This window comes from Budorcas taxicolor, chromosome X, assembly GCF_023091745.1.
Source record: "Budorcas taxicolor isolate Tak-1 chromosome X, Takin1.1, whole genome shotgun sequence".
In the NCBI taxonomy this organism is placed as follows: Eukaryota; Metazoa; Chordata; class Mammalia; order Artiodactyla; family Bovidae; genus Budorcas; species Budorcas taxicolor.
In genome coordinates, this window is record NC_068935.1 from 122,695,556 (window position 1) to 122,715,463 (window position 19,908).

Here is a 19,908-nt window from a genome sequence, read left to right on the forward strand (position 1 = left end):
GCAGCCACTATGGAGAACAGTATGGAAGTTCCTTAAAAAACTAAAAATAGAGTTACCATATGATCTATCAATCCCACTCCTGGACATATATCTGCAGAAAACTCTAATTTGAAAAGATCCGTGCACCCAATGTTAGCAGCACTATTTACAATAGTCAAGACATGGAAGCAACCTAAATGTCCACTGACAAATGAATGGATAAAGAAGATATGGTGTGTATATACAATGGAATATTAATCAGCCATAAAGAAGAAGGAAATAATGCCATTTGTAGCAACATGAAGAGAGATTATAATACTAAGTGAAGTAAATGAGACAGACAAAGGGAAATAACATGATATCACTTATGTGTGGAATCAAAAAATGATATAAATGAACCTACTTACAAAACAGAAATATACTCATAGACATAGCAAACAAACATAGTTACCAAAGGGGGAAGGGAAAGGGAATAAATTAGAAGCTTGAGATTAATAGATACACACTGCTATATATAAAGTAGATGAACAACAAGGATCTACTACATACTGTAGGGAACTATATTCAATATTTTTAAATAACATATACTGGAAGGGAATCTGAAAAGGAACACACACACACACACACACACACACATAAATGTTCATAGCAGTTTTTCTTGTAACAGCCCCAAACTTGAAAGTGCTCAGATGTCCTTCAACAGTTGAATGGTTTAAATAAACAGTCACGCATCTGTATCATGGGATACCACTCAACAATAAAAAAGAACAAATTATTAACACATACCACAAGCTGGGGACAGATCTACAGGAAACTATACCGAGGTGGGGAAAAGCTTATCTCCAAAGGGTAAAGACAGTGTGATTCCTTTATGCAGTATTTTGAAATGTTAAACTTCTGAAATGGAGAACTGCTTAGTGATTCAGGGATAGGGATGGGAAGTGGGTATATTATAAAATGGTAGCACAAGGTGCTGGAACTATTTACTGTCTTGACTGTGGTGGTGGGTACATAAACCTGCATGTGATAAAACTGTATAATGTACACAGAGTAAAACTGGGGAAATGTGAAGGTCTGTGGATTATATTGGGCTTCCCTGGTGGCTCAGAGGTTAAAGCGTCTGCCTGGAATGTGGGAGACCGGGGTTCGATCCCTGGGTCAGGAAGATCCCCTGGAGAAGGAAATGGCAACCCACTCTAGTACTCTTGCCTGGAGAATCCCATGGAGGGAGGAGTGGATTATATTAATGTCAATTTCCTGGTTATGACTTATATTGTAGTTTTTGAAAATGCTGCCACTGAAGGAAACTGGGTGAAATGTATATGAAATCTCTCTTTATTTCTTACAACTGCTTATAAATCTAAAATTATCTCAATAAAAAATTCAGATTAAAAAGATGTGGTATATAGATACAATGCAACATTACTCAGTCAAAGAAAAATGAAATATTGCCAGTTGCATGCAGTAACATGGATGGACCTAGAGAATATCATACTAAGTGAAGTAAGCCAGAGAAAGACAAATATCATATGATATCACTTATACATGGATTCTAAAAAATAATACAAATGAATTTATTTATAAAACAGATTCAAACTTGTGGTCACCAAAAGGGAAAGGTAAATGAAGTGGGATAAATTAGGAATATGAGATTAACAGATATATACTACTCTATATAAAATAGATAATAGTGTTAGTCACGCAGTCGTGTCCAACTCTTTGTGACCCCATGGACTGCAGCCTGCCAAGCCCCTCTGTACATGGAATTCTCCAGGCAAATATACTGGAATGGGCTGCCACTTCCTTCTCCAGGGAGATCTTTCTGACCCAAGGATCAAATCCAGGTCTCCCGCATTGCAGGCAGATTCTTTACTGTCTGAGCCACTAGGGAAGCCCAAAATAGATAAACAACAAGGGTTAACTGTATAGCACAGGGAAATATAATCAGTGTCTTAAAATAACCTATAATGGAAAAGAATCTGGAAAAATATGTGTAACTGAATCATTTTGCTATACACCTGAAACTAACAGAATATTATAAATCAACTACACTTCAATTTTTTTAAAAAGTACAGGACTTCCCTGTGGTCCAGCAGTTAAGAACCTGCCTGCCAATGCATGGGACATAGGTTCCATCCCTGGTCCGGAAAGATCCCACATGCCACAGGGCAACTAGGCCCATGTGCTCTGGAGCCCATGCTCTACAACAAGAGAAGCCATCACAATGAGAAGCCCACACACCACAATGAAGAGGAGCCCCCTCTCACCACAACTAGAGAAAGTCCCAGGGCAACCAAAAATAAAATAAAATAAATACAGGGAGTCAGTGTCAAGAGTGTCTAAACTGAAAATTAAGTTTATTTACTAAGAAACTCAAATGTAAAACTGGGAAAAATGATTTGTGTACTAGGATGGGGTTGGGTCCCTTCTGACTTAGTCCAGTTCTAGGCCCTAACATGTATTAGGTATTTCTTATACCTTTGCAGGAAGGTTTCACAGACTGAGGCTGAATCCTTTCGGCATCACAGTTCGACAATAATTAGGCTTACTCAAACAGTTCTCTAAGTCACTGTGCTAATATATGCTGGGTTTGAACTAGGAAAAGAATAAGTCAGTAATATGAAACATGTTAACCAATCTAACAGGAAAACAGGGGGAAATTTTAATGATACTTGGGGGCCAGGTGTTAAAGAGCAGGTAAAGATAGTTCAAAGTTCTCTATTCTAAACAATGAAAAACTGAACACAGATGAGAGAGGCAAACGATACAGATTGTAGGTAGGCAGTGGCCAAAGATGACTGCCAATCATGCCTTCCCTCCCTGTGTGCTCACACTGGTCCTCATATCAAGAGATGGAGTCTTTCTCCTGCCCTCAAATATGAACTGGCTGTGTCCCTGACTTTGACCAAAAGAATGTAACACAAGAAACATTCTGGGGCTTCTAAGACCAGAACTTAAGAAGACTGTCAGTTTCTGCTTCCTGCCTCTTGGAGACTAAAAGAGCACCACACCACTCTTCTGGAGAAAGATGCCCCATAAAGAACACTGAGGAGTTAGACACAAATAAAGAAGCCACCTCACATGTTCAGCCATAGCCACCGTCTAACTGCATCTGCCTGACACACTCCAGATGAGACCAGCCAAACAGCCCCAGCCAACCCACAGAATCATGAGAAATAATAAAATACTTGGTGCTTGAAGCCAGCAGGTTTTGAGGTGGTTTGTTACACAGCAGTAGCAGTAGATAACCCAAACACAGACCACTGCAGTAGGTGAGTCATTCTCCCTGCACAAAGAAAACTAAAACCTGCTCTCTTCCCTCTGGCCAATTGACAGGTCCAGAATCATCAACCTCCAATTAAAATAAATAAGTTTATATTTTTAAAAAAGATAATTAAAAAAAAAACACAGAACAAAACCCCAAAATTCTCTATGAGGAATCAATCCTTCCATAAAATCCCTTTTTTTTTTTTTTGGTAAGGAATTTTGTTCATTTGAAATGTTAAGAATGATAAATATTTCAAATCAAAATGAGGGAATTCCCTGGTGCCCCAATGGTTAGGGATCAGCACTTCCACTGTTATGACCTGGGTTCAATCCTTAGTGGGGGGACTAAGATCCTGCAAGCTGTGTGGCATGGCCAAAAAATTAATTAACTAATTAAAAATGAAAAATAATACAGAATAAATTAATTAAAAAAATTTAAATCAAAATGAAATTGATTTTGCACAGCTGTCAGCACTTCTATCAGAATACTTTGGTTGTGCCATTTCTTCCTACCACTGCTTTCTCTAACTTTTCCAACCCCAAATCTTTACCTTCCTCCCAGTTTCTTTTACTCTTTCTTCTCTTGGTATCAGGTTGTTTCTCCAGCTCATGAGTGAGATTCTGTCTATCACGCCCTCAAGCCCGCCTTTACCCAGCTGTGCTAGGGTCTAGAAAATGACAACTCAGAACACCAGGTTAAATACAATCTCTCTCTCTTCACCCGTTTTCCACTATCTGCCTGTCCAGCCCTCAGGTTATTAATGGAACTGCCATTCCCATACAACTGACGGAGCAGGGCCAGCAGCCAGATAAGGGGGGAGCCGCTGACAGCAGCAGACACAGCCCCAGACATAGCAGATAAGTAGACACGTCGTGGCTATTAGTTTCATCTTAGGCCAAAGAGAAGAAGCATCACAAAATAAACACAGAGAACTCAAACATCTCTAATGAACTGTTTTCCCATGAAATTAAAAACCAATATATCTAAACTGATTCTTCTTATCAAACCAAACTAAACATGTATTTGTTAGTGAATTCCTAACATGCTCAATCTGCATTTGGACCAAAAAGGAATAAAGACAGGCATTAAACCTCTCCCCAGCTCCATCCCATGAATAAAAGTAATAAATAGTCTTCATAATTTTTAAAAAGCAGCTCTCTCCCCTGAGCTTCTGGAATTTCAGTCTGAGGCTATCACAGTATGTTCCAATTTCTTTCAAAGTCCTACAACCAATAAATCCCACAAGCCAAAATAACCCTTAATATTACACTTAAACATTAAACACTGTTACAGTACCACATTTAAACTATTACTGCTTGTTCATATTGTTAAGATTTTTTGAATATTTACTATTGCAAGTTTCATCTATTAACATAGTTCCAGTGTTAAAAGTTAGTTCTATTTCTTGATACTAGCATTGATTTTTTTAATGTATGGCAGGGTCGTGCACTAGTTATATACTTCTTTATATTCTTGATAAGAATACAACACTGCAAAAATTTTCAAACATCATAGAACATATTACATGTATATCCACTGACATGAGTGAGTGCCCCTTACAACTGATAATTCACATAAACTTCTCACTCAAACTTCTGCAAATCTGCTTATTACTGAAATTCTGTCTTTCAATTTGGTAATAAGTCTCTCCCCTCACCCATAACAATGACAACAATAGCAAAAAATTAATATATTGCTCATTGGTAGAACTAATTAAGGCAATGATTTATAAATTATTCAAAACAGTCTGTGATTAAATAGAAATCAAACATTAAAGAGGATATCCTGTGTCAGGGAACAAAGATGCTATCAGAAATAACTAGAGTCAAAGACAAGATGGTGGGGGAGTAGATGGGCATGGAGAAACAACTGGAGTCATGTCAAAATTCTCTAAAGTAAGAGATTCAAGTTGGCCAAAATGGGACAGTCTCAGCTAAAAAATAATGATTGCCATGAATCTAAACAGATCAAATACATAAAATTCCCTGAGTCGGGGCTTCCCTGATGTCTCAGATGGTAAAGAGTCTGCCTGCAATGCAGGAGACCCGGGTTCATTCCCTAGGTTGAGACAATCAACTGGAGGAGGAAATGGCACCCCACTCCAGTATCCTTGCCTGGAGAAGTCCATGGACAGAGGAGCCTAGCAGGCTATAGTCCGTGGGATCGCAAAGAGCCAGACACAACTGAGCCACCAACACTTTCACTTTCCCTGAGTTTATCATGATATTTAAAAATGAAACTCCTTTGGTACCTTTGGAGATAGTAAGGCACGAACTTATTGCGAAAATCCATAAATAAAAAGACATTTATGCTGCCTTTTGGCAGTTTATATCAGTATAAGCTGTATGTCAGTGTAATCAAGTGGTTTATGAGAGAAAATCTTTTCTTACAGAAATATTTCAGCTAATAAATGCAGAAAGAATGACAGAACTGGAAAATCACCCACTGCAATTCTTGCTGAACTCATGTATCTATGCACTGTACCACTGACCACTTAAACGACTTAAAGAGCAGTTTTCAACCCTGGCTGCATATTTGTACCTCCTGGGGAACTTTAAATACTGATGCCTGGGTCCCACCCCCAGAGAGTCTGAGCTCATTGGTCTGGGGTGTGGCCTGAGCATTTGGATTTTTTAAGCGCCATAAGAGTGATGTGAAGGTAGAGTCAATAAAGAGGACCACTGCCTATCATGAAAGGTTGATGGGTAAGTTAAAAATGAAGGATTGATCTGATAATTATCGAACCCACTAATCAACCTTTTCCTTGGAAGTGGGACAAAACAGCACCATGTGCCTCTTGGTGGGCTGCATAGGAGGCACACAGTGCTGCTCATGAAGTCTTGCACCAAAAGAAAATTGAATCTGAATCTAATCAAACCTCTAGACTGAACCCCCAATTTACAGTAAATGTGAGGGACAGAAGAACATGTTAAAAGATAAGGGCAGTATATCATCAGCCAACAGTGCTGAAAATTCTTCCAGACAAACAGCACAATTTCTTCTATAAATCAATTTCATGGATAAAAGTGAAGGGAGATTAGGATTTCCCCAGTGGTCCAATGGTTAAGACCCCACACTCTCAATGCAGAGGGCATGGGTTTGATCCCTGGTTGGGGAACTAAGATCCCACATGCCACACAGTGTGGCCAAAAGAAAAAAGGCAGGGAAGCTTTTAAAACTTTTAAAGCCTTAAAAACAGATATACATCATCTCATCCTTTTTAGTCCATTCCCCCACTTATAGCCTCAGAAGGAGAAAATCACACCATTTTAGCATTTCTGATAGGTCTTTCCTGTCCTCTCTTAACATCATAGTGTTTATTTATAACTGAAAAACTCTACCCCCCAAATACAGATTATTGCATTGAAGTGACCCCTGGAAATCAGTCCTGAATATTCACTGGAAGGACTGAGGCTGAAGCTGAAACTCCAATACTTTGGCCACCTGATGTGAAGAACTGACTCATTTGAAAAGACCTTGATGCTGGGAAAGATTGAAGATGGGAGGAGAAGGGGATGACAGAGGGTGAGACGGTTGGATGGCATCACCGACTCATTGAACATGAGTTTGAGTAAACTCTGGGAATTGGTGATGGACAGGGAGGCCTGGCATGCTGCAGTACATGGGGTCACAAAGAGTCGGACATGAGTGAGTGACTGAACTGAACTTAACTGACCCCTGGAAGAGAAGAACTGTGGTCGCTGGTTCATTCCTGGTTCATTCAGAACCCAACATGGCTTCCCTTCTTAAAAGTTTTAAGAGGATGATGACAACATTTTGGAACTAGACAGAGGTGATGGTTGCACAAAATTGTGAAAGTACTCAATGCCACTGAGTTGTACACTTTAAAATGCTTAATATTATGTTATGTGAATTTTACCTTAATTAAACAAGGGAAAAAGGAGGCAAAGCTAGGGGAGAAAAGAATTATGAGTCAGAAATGGTCAAGATTTGAAGGCTGTTTGGAAGACAGACTCAACAGGATTTGAGTGCTTCCAGTTAGTTGGCTGGGAAGTAAAATGGAGATTTCTAGTTTGGGAGTCTGAAGAGCTGGCTGTAACCCACAGACTGATTTAATCTCCACTGAGAATAACACAGGACCAAAGAAGGAATGGGAGCCCAATGAATGTTCGATTTCCTCAAGTTCCCACTTTTTTTTAACGGAACAATAAAGCAGAAAATCACAGAACACCCTAAATATAGTGTAATTGGATCATATCAAGGCATTGCTAAAATGTCTTTTGACCTCCTTGTAGGCAAAATGGATAAATCAGATGACAGTTCCATGAAGCTGTTCAAAGTAGAATAACTGGACTAAACATCCATTGGTTAGTGAACTGATAGGCACCTAACAAAAGACCTGCACAGAGCAGGTTCTCTATGAATCTGCTCAACAGATAAATCTAAAGACTCCAAAGGATGAGTGAATAGGAACATTCCAGGCCTATTGTGTGAGAATGCTCATTAATAACCCAGAAAAACGATCAAACCAAAAAGTGGATTTATCTGGGACTTCCCTGGTTGTTCAGTGGTTAGGACTTGGCACTCTCACTGCCATGACCCCAGGTTCAATTCCTGGCTGAGGAACTAAGATCCCACAAGCTGTATGCATAGTGCAGACAAAAAAAAAGTGGACTTACTAAAGATTTGAGATTTTTAAAGGTCTTTAGAGATGCCATTCTATGGAATTAATCCTAAATTTGGGGGGGAAGCATTATGCACAAGATGTTTATCATAGTAATATCAATAATAGCACAACCTAAATACCCAACTATGGAGAAATATTTAAGTGATCTCCTATATAACCACTGGAAGACTATGCAATAACAGTGAAAATTCTTTTATAAAGACTATGAAAAAAAAGAAGAAAGAAAGAAAAAAAAGATTGTGCAATAACAAGAGAAATGCTTAAAATATGAGAAAAAAGAATCAAATTTATATATACAGCATTTTTCAAGCCTATGCACAGGGAAAAAATACAAAGTGATATATCAAAATGTTAGCAGTGGTTATGTTCGTGTGATGGCACTAGCAATAATTTTCTTTCTACTGTTATACTCTACCTTCAAGATTTTCTTTAACAAGCATAGATTTTTGCAGCAAAAATAATAAACATACAGGAGATCCAGAAACATACACTTTTTAAAAACCAGAGCCATGACCAAAGCTAAATGGATTTTTAATATGAATTAATGTAAAGTTCTAGGATGAGGGTTTAACAAAATGCCAAGCTTATGACAGGAGCAATAGGGCTTAACGACACTTCTTGTGGGATTTAAAAAAAAAAAAAGACCTAGAAATTAACTGTCTGTAAATTCGCTATGAGCCAACAGTGACATGACTGAGGGGAAAAGATAGCCATAATATAAACTTCCGATTTCCAATATAATTTGAATGCAAAACAAAGGCAGTAATAATATTCCCATTGTGCTGTGCAAGTTGGACCATATCTAGAATATTGTGTTCAGCTTTGAACTTGAGCTTTCAAAAAAGATGTTGAAAAGCTGGAGAGCAGCCAGCAGGATGAGGCATCAGAACCACAGCAGAGAGCAGTGAATCCCACACTCTGGCAGCTTCAGAATCACCCAGAGGGCTTATACTAAAACGCAGGTTCTTAGGTCTCCTCCCAGAGTTTCTGATTCTATAGATTTGGGGTGGGGCCAAGAATCTGCATTTTCAGCTAGTTCCTAAGTGAAGTCCATGCTGCTGGCCTGAGGACCATACTTAGAGACCCACTGGCCCTGTGGATAAAAGCACAGACTCTGAAACCAGACTGCCAGGGATTGAGTTCCAGCTCTGCCACCTACTGGCTGTGTGACCTTGAGCAAGCTTGCTTGCCCTCTCTGTGCCATAGTTTTCTCACCTGTAAAATGAAACAACTTGAGCATCCTCATACAGGCATCATGGTTTTGATGTAGTTAATATATGTGAAGCATTTACAACATCTACCTGGTATATTAGGCTTATTAATTTAATGAGGAACATGAGAGACGTTCTATCTGATACAGGAAAACATTTAAACACCTTCAAACACTGGAAGGGCTTTCATGTGGAAGGTATATCCAACAGAGCTCCTGGGGACAGATATGAAGTCTAAGGGTGGAAGTGCCCAAGAAGGAACCTTCATATCCATAACAAGGACTATTTTAGAAGCTGAAGCAACAATGGAGTGGGTGGCCTGGGTGGGTTCTGAGTGTCCCAGTACTCACTCAGGGCAGAACTACCAAAAAATCTGCAGGTGACGCTTGGCCATCTGGGTTTTAACAAGCCCTCCAGGGGGTGTCACTGCAACTCAAGTATGAGAACCAGTGGCATCTAACACTGTCCAAAACAACATTTCCACAAGGGTTTATCTAGAACACCAAAACTCAATTGAAGTAACCCCACTCCAACAAGGTATCAGGTAATTGCATGCCTCTGGTAACTATGTGCAGCAAACTACTTCTGCTGCTGTTTAGTCGCTCAGTCGTGTCTAACTCTGTGACCCCATGGACTGTGGCCCGCCAGGTTCCTCTGTCCATGGAGAGGGTAGCCATGCCCTTCTCCAGGGGATCTTCCCGACCCAGGGATCGAACCCACGTCTCTTGCTTGGCACGTGGATTCTTTACCACTAAGCCACCTGGGAAGCCCTTTCAACAAACTACTACTTACACCAAATACTTGCTTTTGTATTTAAAAAGTGTATCACAAAGATAACACTGAACTTGTTCAAAACAAGAAAATCTAAAATCCACAGAGAAAAAGGCAAGGTACTCCCATCCCATCACCCTCTCAGGAGGGGCTGCTCACGATTAAGTGCCCTGAAAGGACTACAGAGAAGCACAGTGTTCTGAAAAAAAAAGCATTAAAGCATCTAAAAGTTAAGAGGGCCCTCAGAGGGAAACACAACAGCCCGGACACATGGAACCTATTTTCCCACCTCTCAGCAGCCAGTGCGGCCAAAGTCCCCCCTCCTGCTCAGGACAACAGTTCAGAAGAGACAGCTGAGCACACTTGGAAAGGCTTTCTCATGCTCCAGGTGCTCTTCTAACTACTTTAGGTATATTAACTCTTCATGACAAATCTCTGAGGTAGGTACTGATCTCACCATTTTACAGATGTGAAAACTGAGGGTTGGAAAGGTTAAGTCATTCCACAGCCAATAAGTGGTAGGCATGGACTTTGAGCCACAGCAGTCTTTCTCCAGAGTCTGAAGGCTTCTGTACCGTACTTTCTGTTGGGGCCAGTGAGGCAGAGAAGGGACAAGTGGGAAGGCCACTACCTTGGCCTGACTGTGCACATGGCAGAGACAGAGAGACGCAGAGCCAGAGAGCGTCAGCAAGCTCAAGATGGCAGCCAGTGTGAGCCTGTGATCCAGGCGAGGTGGGGGGAGACCAAAAGATGGGTCACCTGCCATTTTGTCAGTCCCTATGTGTTCCTGGCTGGGCACCGGAGTGGATGAACGAACCAGTGTGACAGCAATCTTAAGTACCTACGCACACAGGCTTGAACCTGTCACAGGCAAGAGCAAGAAGACAGTTTGACAAAAGCCCTTCCCTTCCTTTTCTTCCACAAAGCAATTTAAAAGGAATATGTGAGATGAGGCAGGAGTGAAGGTAGCAAAGGAAAGTGACAGCTGGAGGCAAAGTTGTTGGGGTTGATAAGGAAGGAAGAGCCAAAGGAGCCATGCTCCCCTGCAGCAGGAACAAGGGCTGTGACAGGGGACAAAGGTGGAAGCATGGGCACTCCCCACGTCAGTGCCCTCACTCGGGCTGTGTGGGTTCAGAGATTCCTCCTCTAGACCCACAGGATCGCTCTGTGTCCCCATCACATGAACACTTCTCTCCGTCGTCTCGGAATCCCTATCACTGTTGTGCTCTCCTAGAAGTGCAAACAACAGCTCATCTCTGAATCTGCAACTCCGAGTCCAGTACCTGGCCCGCTGTTGGCTCCAGATACGTCTGCAGAACTGAATGTACTGAAGCGGTGCTAGCATCCAGATGCAGTGACATGCGCTGTCACCTTAAGGAGAGGGAGGACAGGAACAGTCACACCTCAGAGGCTGTCTCCTAGGTGGGAAGCCCCCAGGTGCAGATCCCAAGACAAGGACTAAACCGCAAGCAGTTCATCTGGGATGTGAAAGAGACACCAAACACTACAAGAGGACTGGTGAAGTCCATGAAGAAAGACACACACTCCACTAAGCCTATCTCATGGAGCCAGCGGGAGCGAGAGCAGAGCACACTCAAGGGAGGAAGGGGCTGTGGCAACCCCCATCAATCACATCAATCATCAGTTCCCCAGTCCACTGAGACCTCTGTGGGAGTGGCCTAGCACACTCCAGTGGGAAGACAAAGCTGTCGGGGAAATACAGATGCTGGCAGGTGAAGTCAGAGAGATGAGCAGTGAAATGGTAATGGCAAAGGCAGAGGGTTCCCCTCCCCAGCTCACCAGGTCTGGGGTGGTCCTGAAAACCTGCGTGTCTAAGGAGTCCTCAGTGAGGCTGCTGCTGGTGGTCTAGAAGCACACCCTGAGAATCACTGGGCTTGGATGGGGGCAGGACACCCACATGGGTGGTAAAGACTAGATGTTATTGTTGCTCTCTAGTTACTAAGTCATGTCAGACTCTCTGCAACCCCATGGACTATATCCTGCTAGGCTCCTCTGTCCATGGGAATTCTCCAGGCAAGAATACTGGAGTGGGTTGCCATTTCTTTCTCCAGGAGATCTTCCCAACCCAAGGATCGAACCCACGTCTCCGGTATAGCAGATGGATTCTTTATTGCTAAGCCACCTGGGAAGCCCCAAAAGACCGGATATACCTGGGGCAATTCCAATAACTAGATCTGAGCAGAGACTAAAGATAAAGCAAACCAGATTTACACCCCAAAATATGCCTCTTTGACATAAAAATTATTTTGCACTGAAGGCAACTAAAATTGAGAAGCAACAGATACAAGAAAAGCTCCTGCCCTCCCCCAGTTTGCCTAAAAGGAGGAGATAACTTTCTAAAGATGTCCCTCCTGCCGTCTCTACCAGGGAGGACAAAAGGGAATCATTGAGACAACTTGAGACACTGTAGGCCTGAAGACAGCAGCAGAAGACTCCATATAACAGTCTACTAACTAGCCTGTATCTATCATTAGTTTTCCCGTGTATTTACATACCCACCATCCGCCACTTTTGGAAGGGTAAAATTACTTTCCCTTCTTTCTTCTCTTGCTGTTCAGTCACTCAGTCATGTCCAACACTTTACAATCCCATGGACTGCAGCATGTCACATTTCCCAGTCCTTCACCTATTTTTCTTCCTATTTCTCTACAAATGTATTGTTCTTTGTTTTAGGTGACACACAAGCCAGAGTTCTAAGCCACTTCTCTGAGTTACTCATTTTTCTGAGTTTCTCTCCCATGTGTATGAGATATACATGTTAGTGGACTTCTGTTTGTTTTTCTTGTGTTAATCTATTTTGTTGTTGTTGTTGTTGTTGTTGTTGTTGTTATATGGACCCCAGTTAAGAACTTAGAAGGAGGGAAGGAAAGGTTATTTTCCCTCCCCAACAGAGACAAAGCGAAAGATGTGAGCTCAACCTCCATTTGGCCCTCTGTAGGAAAACTCTTCCCACCATGCCCAGAGCATGTGCCTGGGAGTCACATGCTCATGTCGATGGGACCGTGAGACAGACTGCTGGAAACCCTCTGTATCTGCTATGGCTAAAATTAAAGCCATTCACAGCCTCCTGAGAATGCTGCAGTCCTAGGAGTTCCCTCAGGGTCTTTTTCACAAAGGGTGGTGGTCTGGCAAGCAAAAGTTGCAGGGGTAAAGAGCACAAACAAGTATCTACAAAGAATCTGGCTTCTGGCTACAGAACTGAATCCAGCTGGAGGTCAGCCAAGTTCCTCCTGCTCTGACACAGAGCTCACCTGCACAAGCCTGGCTCCTGCCTCCAGAGCAGCCAAAGGCAGTGCTATATCCCTTCCTGCAGGCCTCACAAACATTATGTAGTGGGGTGACCTTGCAATTCTCTTACTCTGTTCTGGAAAAGGCAAATCTTCTAGAAGATGCCCCTGAAGTAATCTGTTTCATCTTACACTCATTCAATAGCTATGACAGCTGGAAAAAATTAGCAGGCCTCCAGTCCTTTGCTGCTTGTTTATAATAAGAGCATATGCTTGCAGGGAACATAGAATCCTAAACAAAAATTGGTGCCTATTTGATCAGACTAAATTTCCATTTTGAAACCTATGCTGTTGGTTTCACAACACAAAACCACTCGTGATCTCCTGAGTGGAAAGGCAGGGAGACTGAGGAGGGAGACTTCCATCCTTCATTCATGGAAGCAGAGGCTTCCTTGTTTATCTTTTACAGTGATCACCCTTAGGAAAGAGCACACAAAGCCACAGCCCCACGCTTCTGTTCTGAGACTGGAGTAACCACCACAACAGCCAAGGTGTTAGGCATCTGGACCCTCCCTACTCAGGAGGCAGGTCACTGGGGAATGCTAAGGTCAACATCCCTTAGGAGGTGCTGTAATTAGTTGCAGACCAGAGCCTGATTGTGAAGGAAAGAAAAGCTTCTCCCCATCACAAATCAGAACATTTTTGCAGCTTTCCCAATGGGTTGCCAAGTGACTCAGCATTGGCCCAGTGTGGGCACTATTATTGATGAGAAATCTTCCGCCTGGGTGATATACTGCATACAACACATGCCCAAAGAACAGTGCCAAGTCATACCAGGAAGAGCAGGCGAATTATTCACCTCCACTTCAGATGCAGGCAAATCCTGTCTTAATGCAGGGGCTACTCAGTATCAGAAAGACAAAGCCCCTAAGATAGTTAGAGATTTCCATCTAAGATTCAAGGCATGATTAGGTAGAGCCTCTTCTTTCTTGTTGACTATTAAAAGGCAATCAAATTGAGGACAGCATAGCAAAAAGACAAGAAAAAGAATAATTTTTCAAAAACAACCCCAAAGCAGAAAGCTGCATAAAAGCCTTCAGCTTCCTAAATGTTGTCTTTATGAGTTCTACGAGCTCCACCCAGAGGTCACTGCCAGATCTGCAGGTTCACTTAATTTAGAAAAGAAAATCTCATCTTCTGGGGTCCAGAGCCAGACCTGCCTTGGAAAACTGCTGGAAATTCTTAGACAATGTTCCTTCTTTCTTGCCTTTAATTAAAGGAACTGCTCTGAGCTCTGAAATTCAACATATGCTCCAGGAACCTCGTGTCATCCAACAGGACAACTATCTTTGATATGTGCACCTGTCGAGGAACTAGTGTGAGTTCCTGCCAGGCTGAACTCAGCTCAAAGACAGCAGAGTGTTCAAAGAGTACTTTCAGAAGAAAAGGTGAGGGTTCTCCTTGAAATAAAATATAAGACTGGAGAGCAACTCAAAGGGTGAACAAGAATGTGTCTAATATTAGAAGGACTGAGAATAATCCTCCTTCAAGAAGGACCCATGACTACTTGCCCAGAGGGCCCAACTATAAGGCAACCACTCCCTTACACAACCCTGAAGACAACCCATAAGGCAATCACCAGCCATACTTTTCAAAGAACTGATTGCGGTGCCCAGAGCATTCCCTTGGTATCTAGCCATTCATAACCCACACACCTCACTCCAACCCACCCTCCACACCAGTGACTCTCAGTCCACAATGGCTCAGGCTAGGATCAAGAGCTCCCACTGTGCTGTGCTCTCAACTGCCCAGTGTAAGACATGCTCTGTTTCAGATATCATAAGCTAGCCCAGCAACTAAATGAAGCCTTCAAACAACAAAGACATGTTGGTGCAAAAAGTTTCATCAACCATCTGGAGAGCTTCTCATCACAGCCCGCGTGCTCCTCTTGCCTTCATCAGCATGTGCCTAACCTGACTTCAGACAGACGTGACAGATTCTCAAACGGGAAAAAACAATCAAACTCACCCTCTGTCTTCCTCCAACACCACTGCCCCCTTCCTCCCCCAGCAAGTTCTTTCTTCACTATAAACACTGAACAGGCTTTTCATGTCTATCGACAAAAATATCTATGGCAATGTTTATTCATCTTAGGCGTATTAAAGCTCTAGAAAATATCTGTGCTAAACCTCGGCACATTCTCATTTCAGCAAGGCTAAGCATTCCCAGAATGTCACCCTCTTATTTTGTTAAATAAACTTTATTATGTAGTTTTAGTTCAGTCACTCAGTTGTGTCCGACTCTTTGCAACCCCACTGACTGCAGCACACCAGGCTTCCCAGTCCATCACCAACTCCTGGAGCCTGCTCAAACTCATATCCATCGAGTCAGTGATGCCATTCAACCATCTCATCCTCTGTCGTCCCCTTCTCCTGCTTCCTTCAATCTTTCCAGCATCAGGGTCTTTTCTAAGGAGTCAGTTCTTCGCATGAGGTGGCCAAAGTATTGGAGCTTCAGCTTCAGCATCAGTCCTTCCAATGTATATTCAGGACTGATTTCCTTTAGGATTGACTAGTTTGATCTCCTTGAAGTCCAAGGAATAGTTTTAGGGTCATAGCAAAATTGAGCAGAAAATACAGAGTTCCTACATAGTGGCCAGCCAGTACATACCTCCCCCATTATCAATATCCCCACCAGAGTAGGACATCCATTGCAATTGATGAACCTGCATTGACACATCGTTATCACCCAGAGTTCACAGTTTACATTATGGTTCATTCTCAGGGCCGCATATTCTATGGGTTTGGACAGATGTACACTCATATGTAACTACCATTATGGTATTATACAGAGTTGCTTCCCTGCTCTGAAAACCCTTTTCCCCTTTGTCCCTTGACCACAACGCAAAAAAATTTTTTGCTCAGCATGACTCAGTATGACTCTAAGCAGTGTTCCTGAGGCCTGCCAAAGGATAAGAATCACCAGGGAGATTAGTTACAATCACAAATGTTCAGACTGCACCCTCAATCCACTGTGTCAGACCTTGCTAGGGAGGGGCCCAGAAAGTTATAGATGGTCCATGGACCTAAAGAAGAAATGCTCCTAAGTGCAGTCTCCAAGCAGAAGAGCAGCACCTGTTAAGAATATTGAGGCATTTCCTAACCATGTGAGCTCCAGCTCCATCAGAATACTTAGAATTCAAGATGGGCCCCATTCTTTATTTTCAAACAGCCAGGCTGCTGCTACTTTTCTCACTTATTTCTTTATCTTGCTGCATGGTACCAGAAAGTTTTACAAGGACAAGCAAGCGTCTGCTTCTATTAGGAAACATGTTTGTATTCCTACATGATGGTCTCCCATTTATAAGCACGCTCTTTGGATCATTTGCAAAAAGTGACGGGTCAGGAAGTAGATCTGCTTGGTTACAGTAAAGTATCTGCCCGAGGACACTGGTGCATGTGGTGCATGGAGCAGAAGGACACACAGCCAATATGGGTTTTTCTTCTTTGTGCCTTGAGGGCTCTTCTGCCAGCTGCTCCCCCTGGCTCCCCACTGCTCTGCATTCTGCCATAGCCAATGACGGTTTAATGGCAAAATTCGCTGGGCAGTAAGCCATGTGGCTCTTACAGCCGGCAATTAGGAGAGAAGGAAAGGTTGAATTACAAGGTATTTGAAAATGCAGTTTGAGTAAGTCAGATCTTATTTTCTCTTACCTCCTGGTAATAAAACCTCCATATTCATCCCAAAACAGATAACTGACTCTGGGGTCATTCAGAGTCAATGGCTCAGTCAATATAAAAATCCACCACACAGTCGATGGGGAGCATGAAAATCCATTAAACCAAAAGCCATATTTTTTTTTTTCATCCAAAGGAATCCTTACCTTTTCTTTGGCTTTCCTTTTTGTCCCTGCATCCATCCACTCGTTTTCTTTCTCCAGCATGTCAATAAAGGCCCATCGAACACCCTCAATCAATTCCTCCATCTATAAGAAAATACCCAAAGAAGCAGGTCAAAACCAAGAAGCTTCAGACAAGGTTTTCTGGGCCACGATAAACAGTCCAATGCTAAACACAGTGGGAAAGAAGCTCCCTTCAGATTCACTGCATGCTCTGGCAGAATTTCTTCTTTCAGGGAAATGCCTTTTTCCCCCACTGCTAGAAGAAAACTAACCATTTCTTCCCTTAAGAACAATGTGATGGCCTGGTCGTAATAGGATTATATGGGAAAAGGAATTCACCATAGGTTGTGATGAATAACTTACCTGTAGCTACTAAAGGGAGTCCACCCTTATCAAGGATGCAACTAATTTCAGTAAGTTAATAAGAATTTTAGGGAAACAAGCATGGGCTCCATATTTCAGACCAGTATCACAGAAGAAAGTGAGTGAACCATTGAAAGATATACTGTTAACAGAGAAATAGGCGCGAGAGCCAGCACACTAAAGGATGCTGCGGATGCTAAGTCGCTTCAGTCGTGTCCGACTCTGTGCGACCCCAGAGACGGCAGACAACTAGGCTACCCCATCCCTGGGATTCTCCAGGCAAGGATACTGGAGTGGGTTGCCATTTCCTTCTCCAATGCATGAAAGTGAAAAGCGAAAGGGAAGTCGCTCAGTCGTGTCCGACTCCTAGCAACCCCATGGACTGCAGCCTACCAGGCTCCTCCGTCCATGGGATTTTCCAGGCAAGAGTATTGGAGTGGGGTGCCATTGCCTTCTCCACACTAAAGGATATTTCTCAACATAAATCAGACTTACGTCAGGACCCCAGTTCTCTCCACGTTAGTGCCAGGGGTTAAACCAAATGCTCGACTGTTCTCTGTCCTCTTCCTACTCCCCTTCTCCTCTCTGACAGCTCTGAAAAGTCTTCTGTTATTTCAAGTCCAAAATGGTAGGTCTAAAGGGAGCTGCTACAGAAATGCTGTCTTCTAAAAGACCTGTTTCAAAGTGTTCCAAGGGTTCGACTACACCCACATCCATGATGTTTGCCCTGGCTTTTCCTCCAGCATTTGTGGGTCAACAGAGAAGACTGGGGGAAAGATGCTAACATTTAATTTCAGCGGCCCACATGGAGCAGTCTGGGGAGGCCCTGCCTGTCTATGGGTACAAATCAATCGAAATTCCACTTTCCTACAAAGATGCTTCAGTTTTCCTAATCAGATACTCAAGAAAGAATAAAATACTAGGTTTGGCATCAGAATGAAAATTTTCATTTGTGACTACGGAGTTGCAAATCCATTTTTAGCATTAATTCTAGAAAGAAAGAAGTTGAGATGTTTCCTTGGTTCTATAATGAATTGTCAGCATGGAGCTCAAAATAATTGTTTTCTGTTTAATAAGTTTTCAGCTATGTTTTCAGTTCAATAACATTTGTAAGGGAATGAGAGCTGGAAATCAGTGGGCTGGGTTCCACCATATGTAAATAAGAACAAACAGCAGATGGAGGGGGGTACTTCACAGCTATTTCTTCCCAACTTAGTAAAAACTTTAAAAAAAAAAAGAAATCTCTACTTGAGATTGGGGCACGATGAAGACTTGAAATGACAGAAGAGCAAAGGTCCTTTAAAATCATTAAGTCACTCGTTCTCACTGGGATCTTGGGGAGGGAAGGTGGACTGGGAGGGGTTTAAACAATGCTGATGTCATTGTTTCAGGGTGAGACCTGAGCACTGAGAGGTTCAACGGCAACCCCCACCCCGAGGTGATTCTAATATGTAACCAGGATGAAGACTCACAGATGTAGAAGAAGCCACTTATGCTACAGATGAGGAAGTTAGGACTCAAAAGAGCCCATGATCTCTTCCACCCAGCTCTTCCAGCTGGGAAGGGCCAGAGCCAGGACCTGACCTCAGAGGTAAAGACAGTACTGAGGCCAGGAACTCCTAAATCAGAGGAAATGTTCCTCATAAATCAGAGGAAAACGTCAGAAAGGTAGAAGAAAACCAGGAGACATGCAGCAGTGGCCATTTCAAACCAAAAACCCACAGAAGGAGGATGCTGAAACAATAAGGAAATCTACAGGGACTAATCTTTTGCCTCTGCAGTACCAGCACCCCTAAGTCTTTATGACATCGCTGCAGGGGAGCAAAGTTTGCCCCCTAAAATATGTCTCTTTTCCATATCAATTTTTTTAAGCTGGTTATTTTTGGAGGAACAGAAGACAGAAGGGATCTGAAAACCAAATAGCAGTTCCCCTTTTGAAGAAATATCTATTCATTTGTAAGGGAAATCTCCATTTGTAAGGGTGTCTCCCTCTCTGTACCTGGCAGAGGAGGATGACTGAATCTCCAGAAGGTCTTATCAATGGAGAAGTCGTGGGCTTAAATCTGCATCACAATCACCCTGCTTTACAGCACTTTTCCTGTGTTGTCCCATACTGATAATCCTCAGTCCCAACGTCTTGTCTGTCCCTGAAGATTTAAGATAAGGCTATGGCCATTTTGGCAAGTTGCTCAGTTTTCCCAGGTCTCTCCCATGTTGCTTCCCTTGTGGATCAGCAGTAAAGAATCTGCCTGCGATGCGGGAGACCTGGGTTCGATCCCTGTGTTGGGAAGATCCCCTGGAGAAGAGAATGGCTATCCACTCCAGTATTCTGGCCTAGAGGATTCCATAAACTGTATAATCCATGGGGTTGCAAACAATCGGACACCACTGAGCGACTTTCAATTCCCATGTATACACATTATTTAACTTTGTTTCATTTTCGACTGTTATTCTCTCTTACATCATAGGGGACTGGAATGCAAAAGTAGGAAGTCAAGAGATACCTGGAGTAACAGGCA

The 19,908-nt window shown here is 42.6% G+C and overlaps 1 protein-coding gene and 1 non-coding gene across 2 annotated transcripts in view; one reads left to right on the top strand and one right to left on the bottom strand.

Annotated features, from left to right (window-relative positions):
* The window catches only part of PHEX (phosphate regulating endopeptidase X-linked), a 204,547-nt gene that overhangs the window by 89,822 nt on the left and 94,817 nt on the right, over window positions 1–19,908 (bottom strand). Inside the window, exon 12 of the mRNA XM_052663454.1 lies at window positions 17,009–17,110. Coding sequence (XP_052519414.1) covers window positions 17,009–17,110 — 102 coding nt within the window. The remainder of the gene's footprint in view (window positions 1–17,008; window positions 17,111–19,908) is intronic.
* Window positions 7,762–7,834, top strand: TRNAE-CUC (transfer RNA glutamic acid (anticodon CUC)). Its single transcript has one exon. It is a non-coding gene; the product is annotated as a tRNA-Glu (tRNA).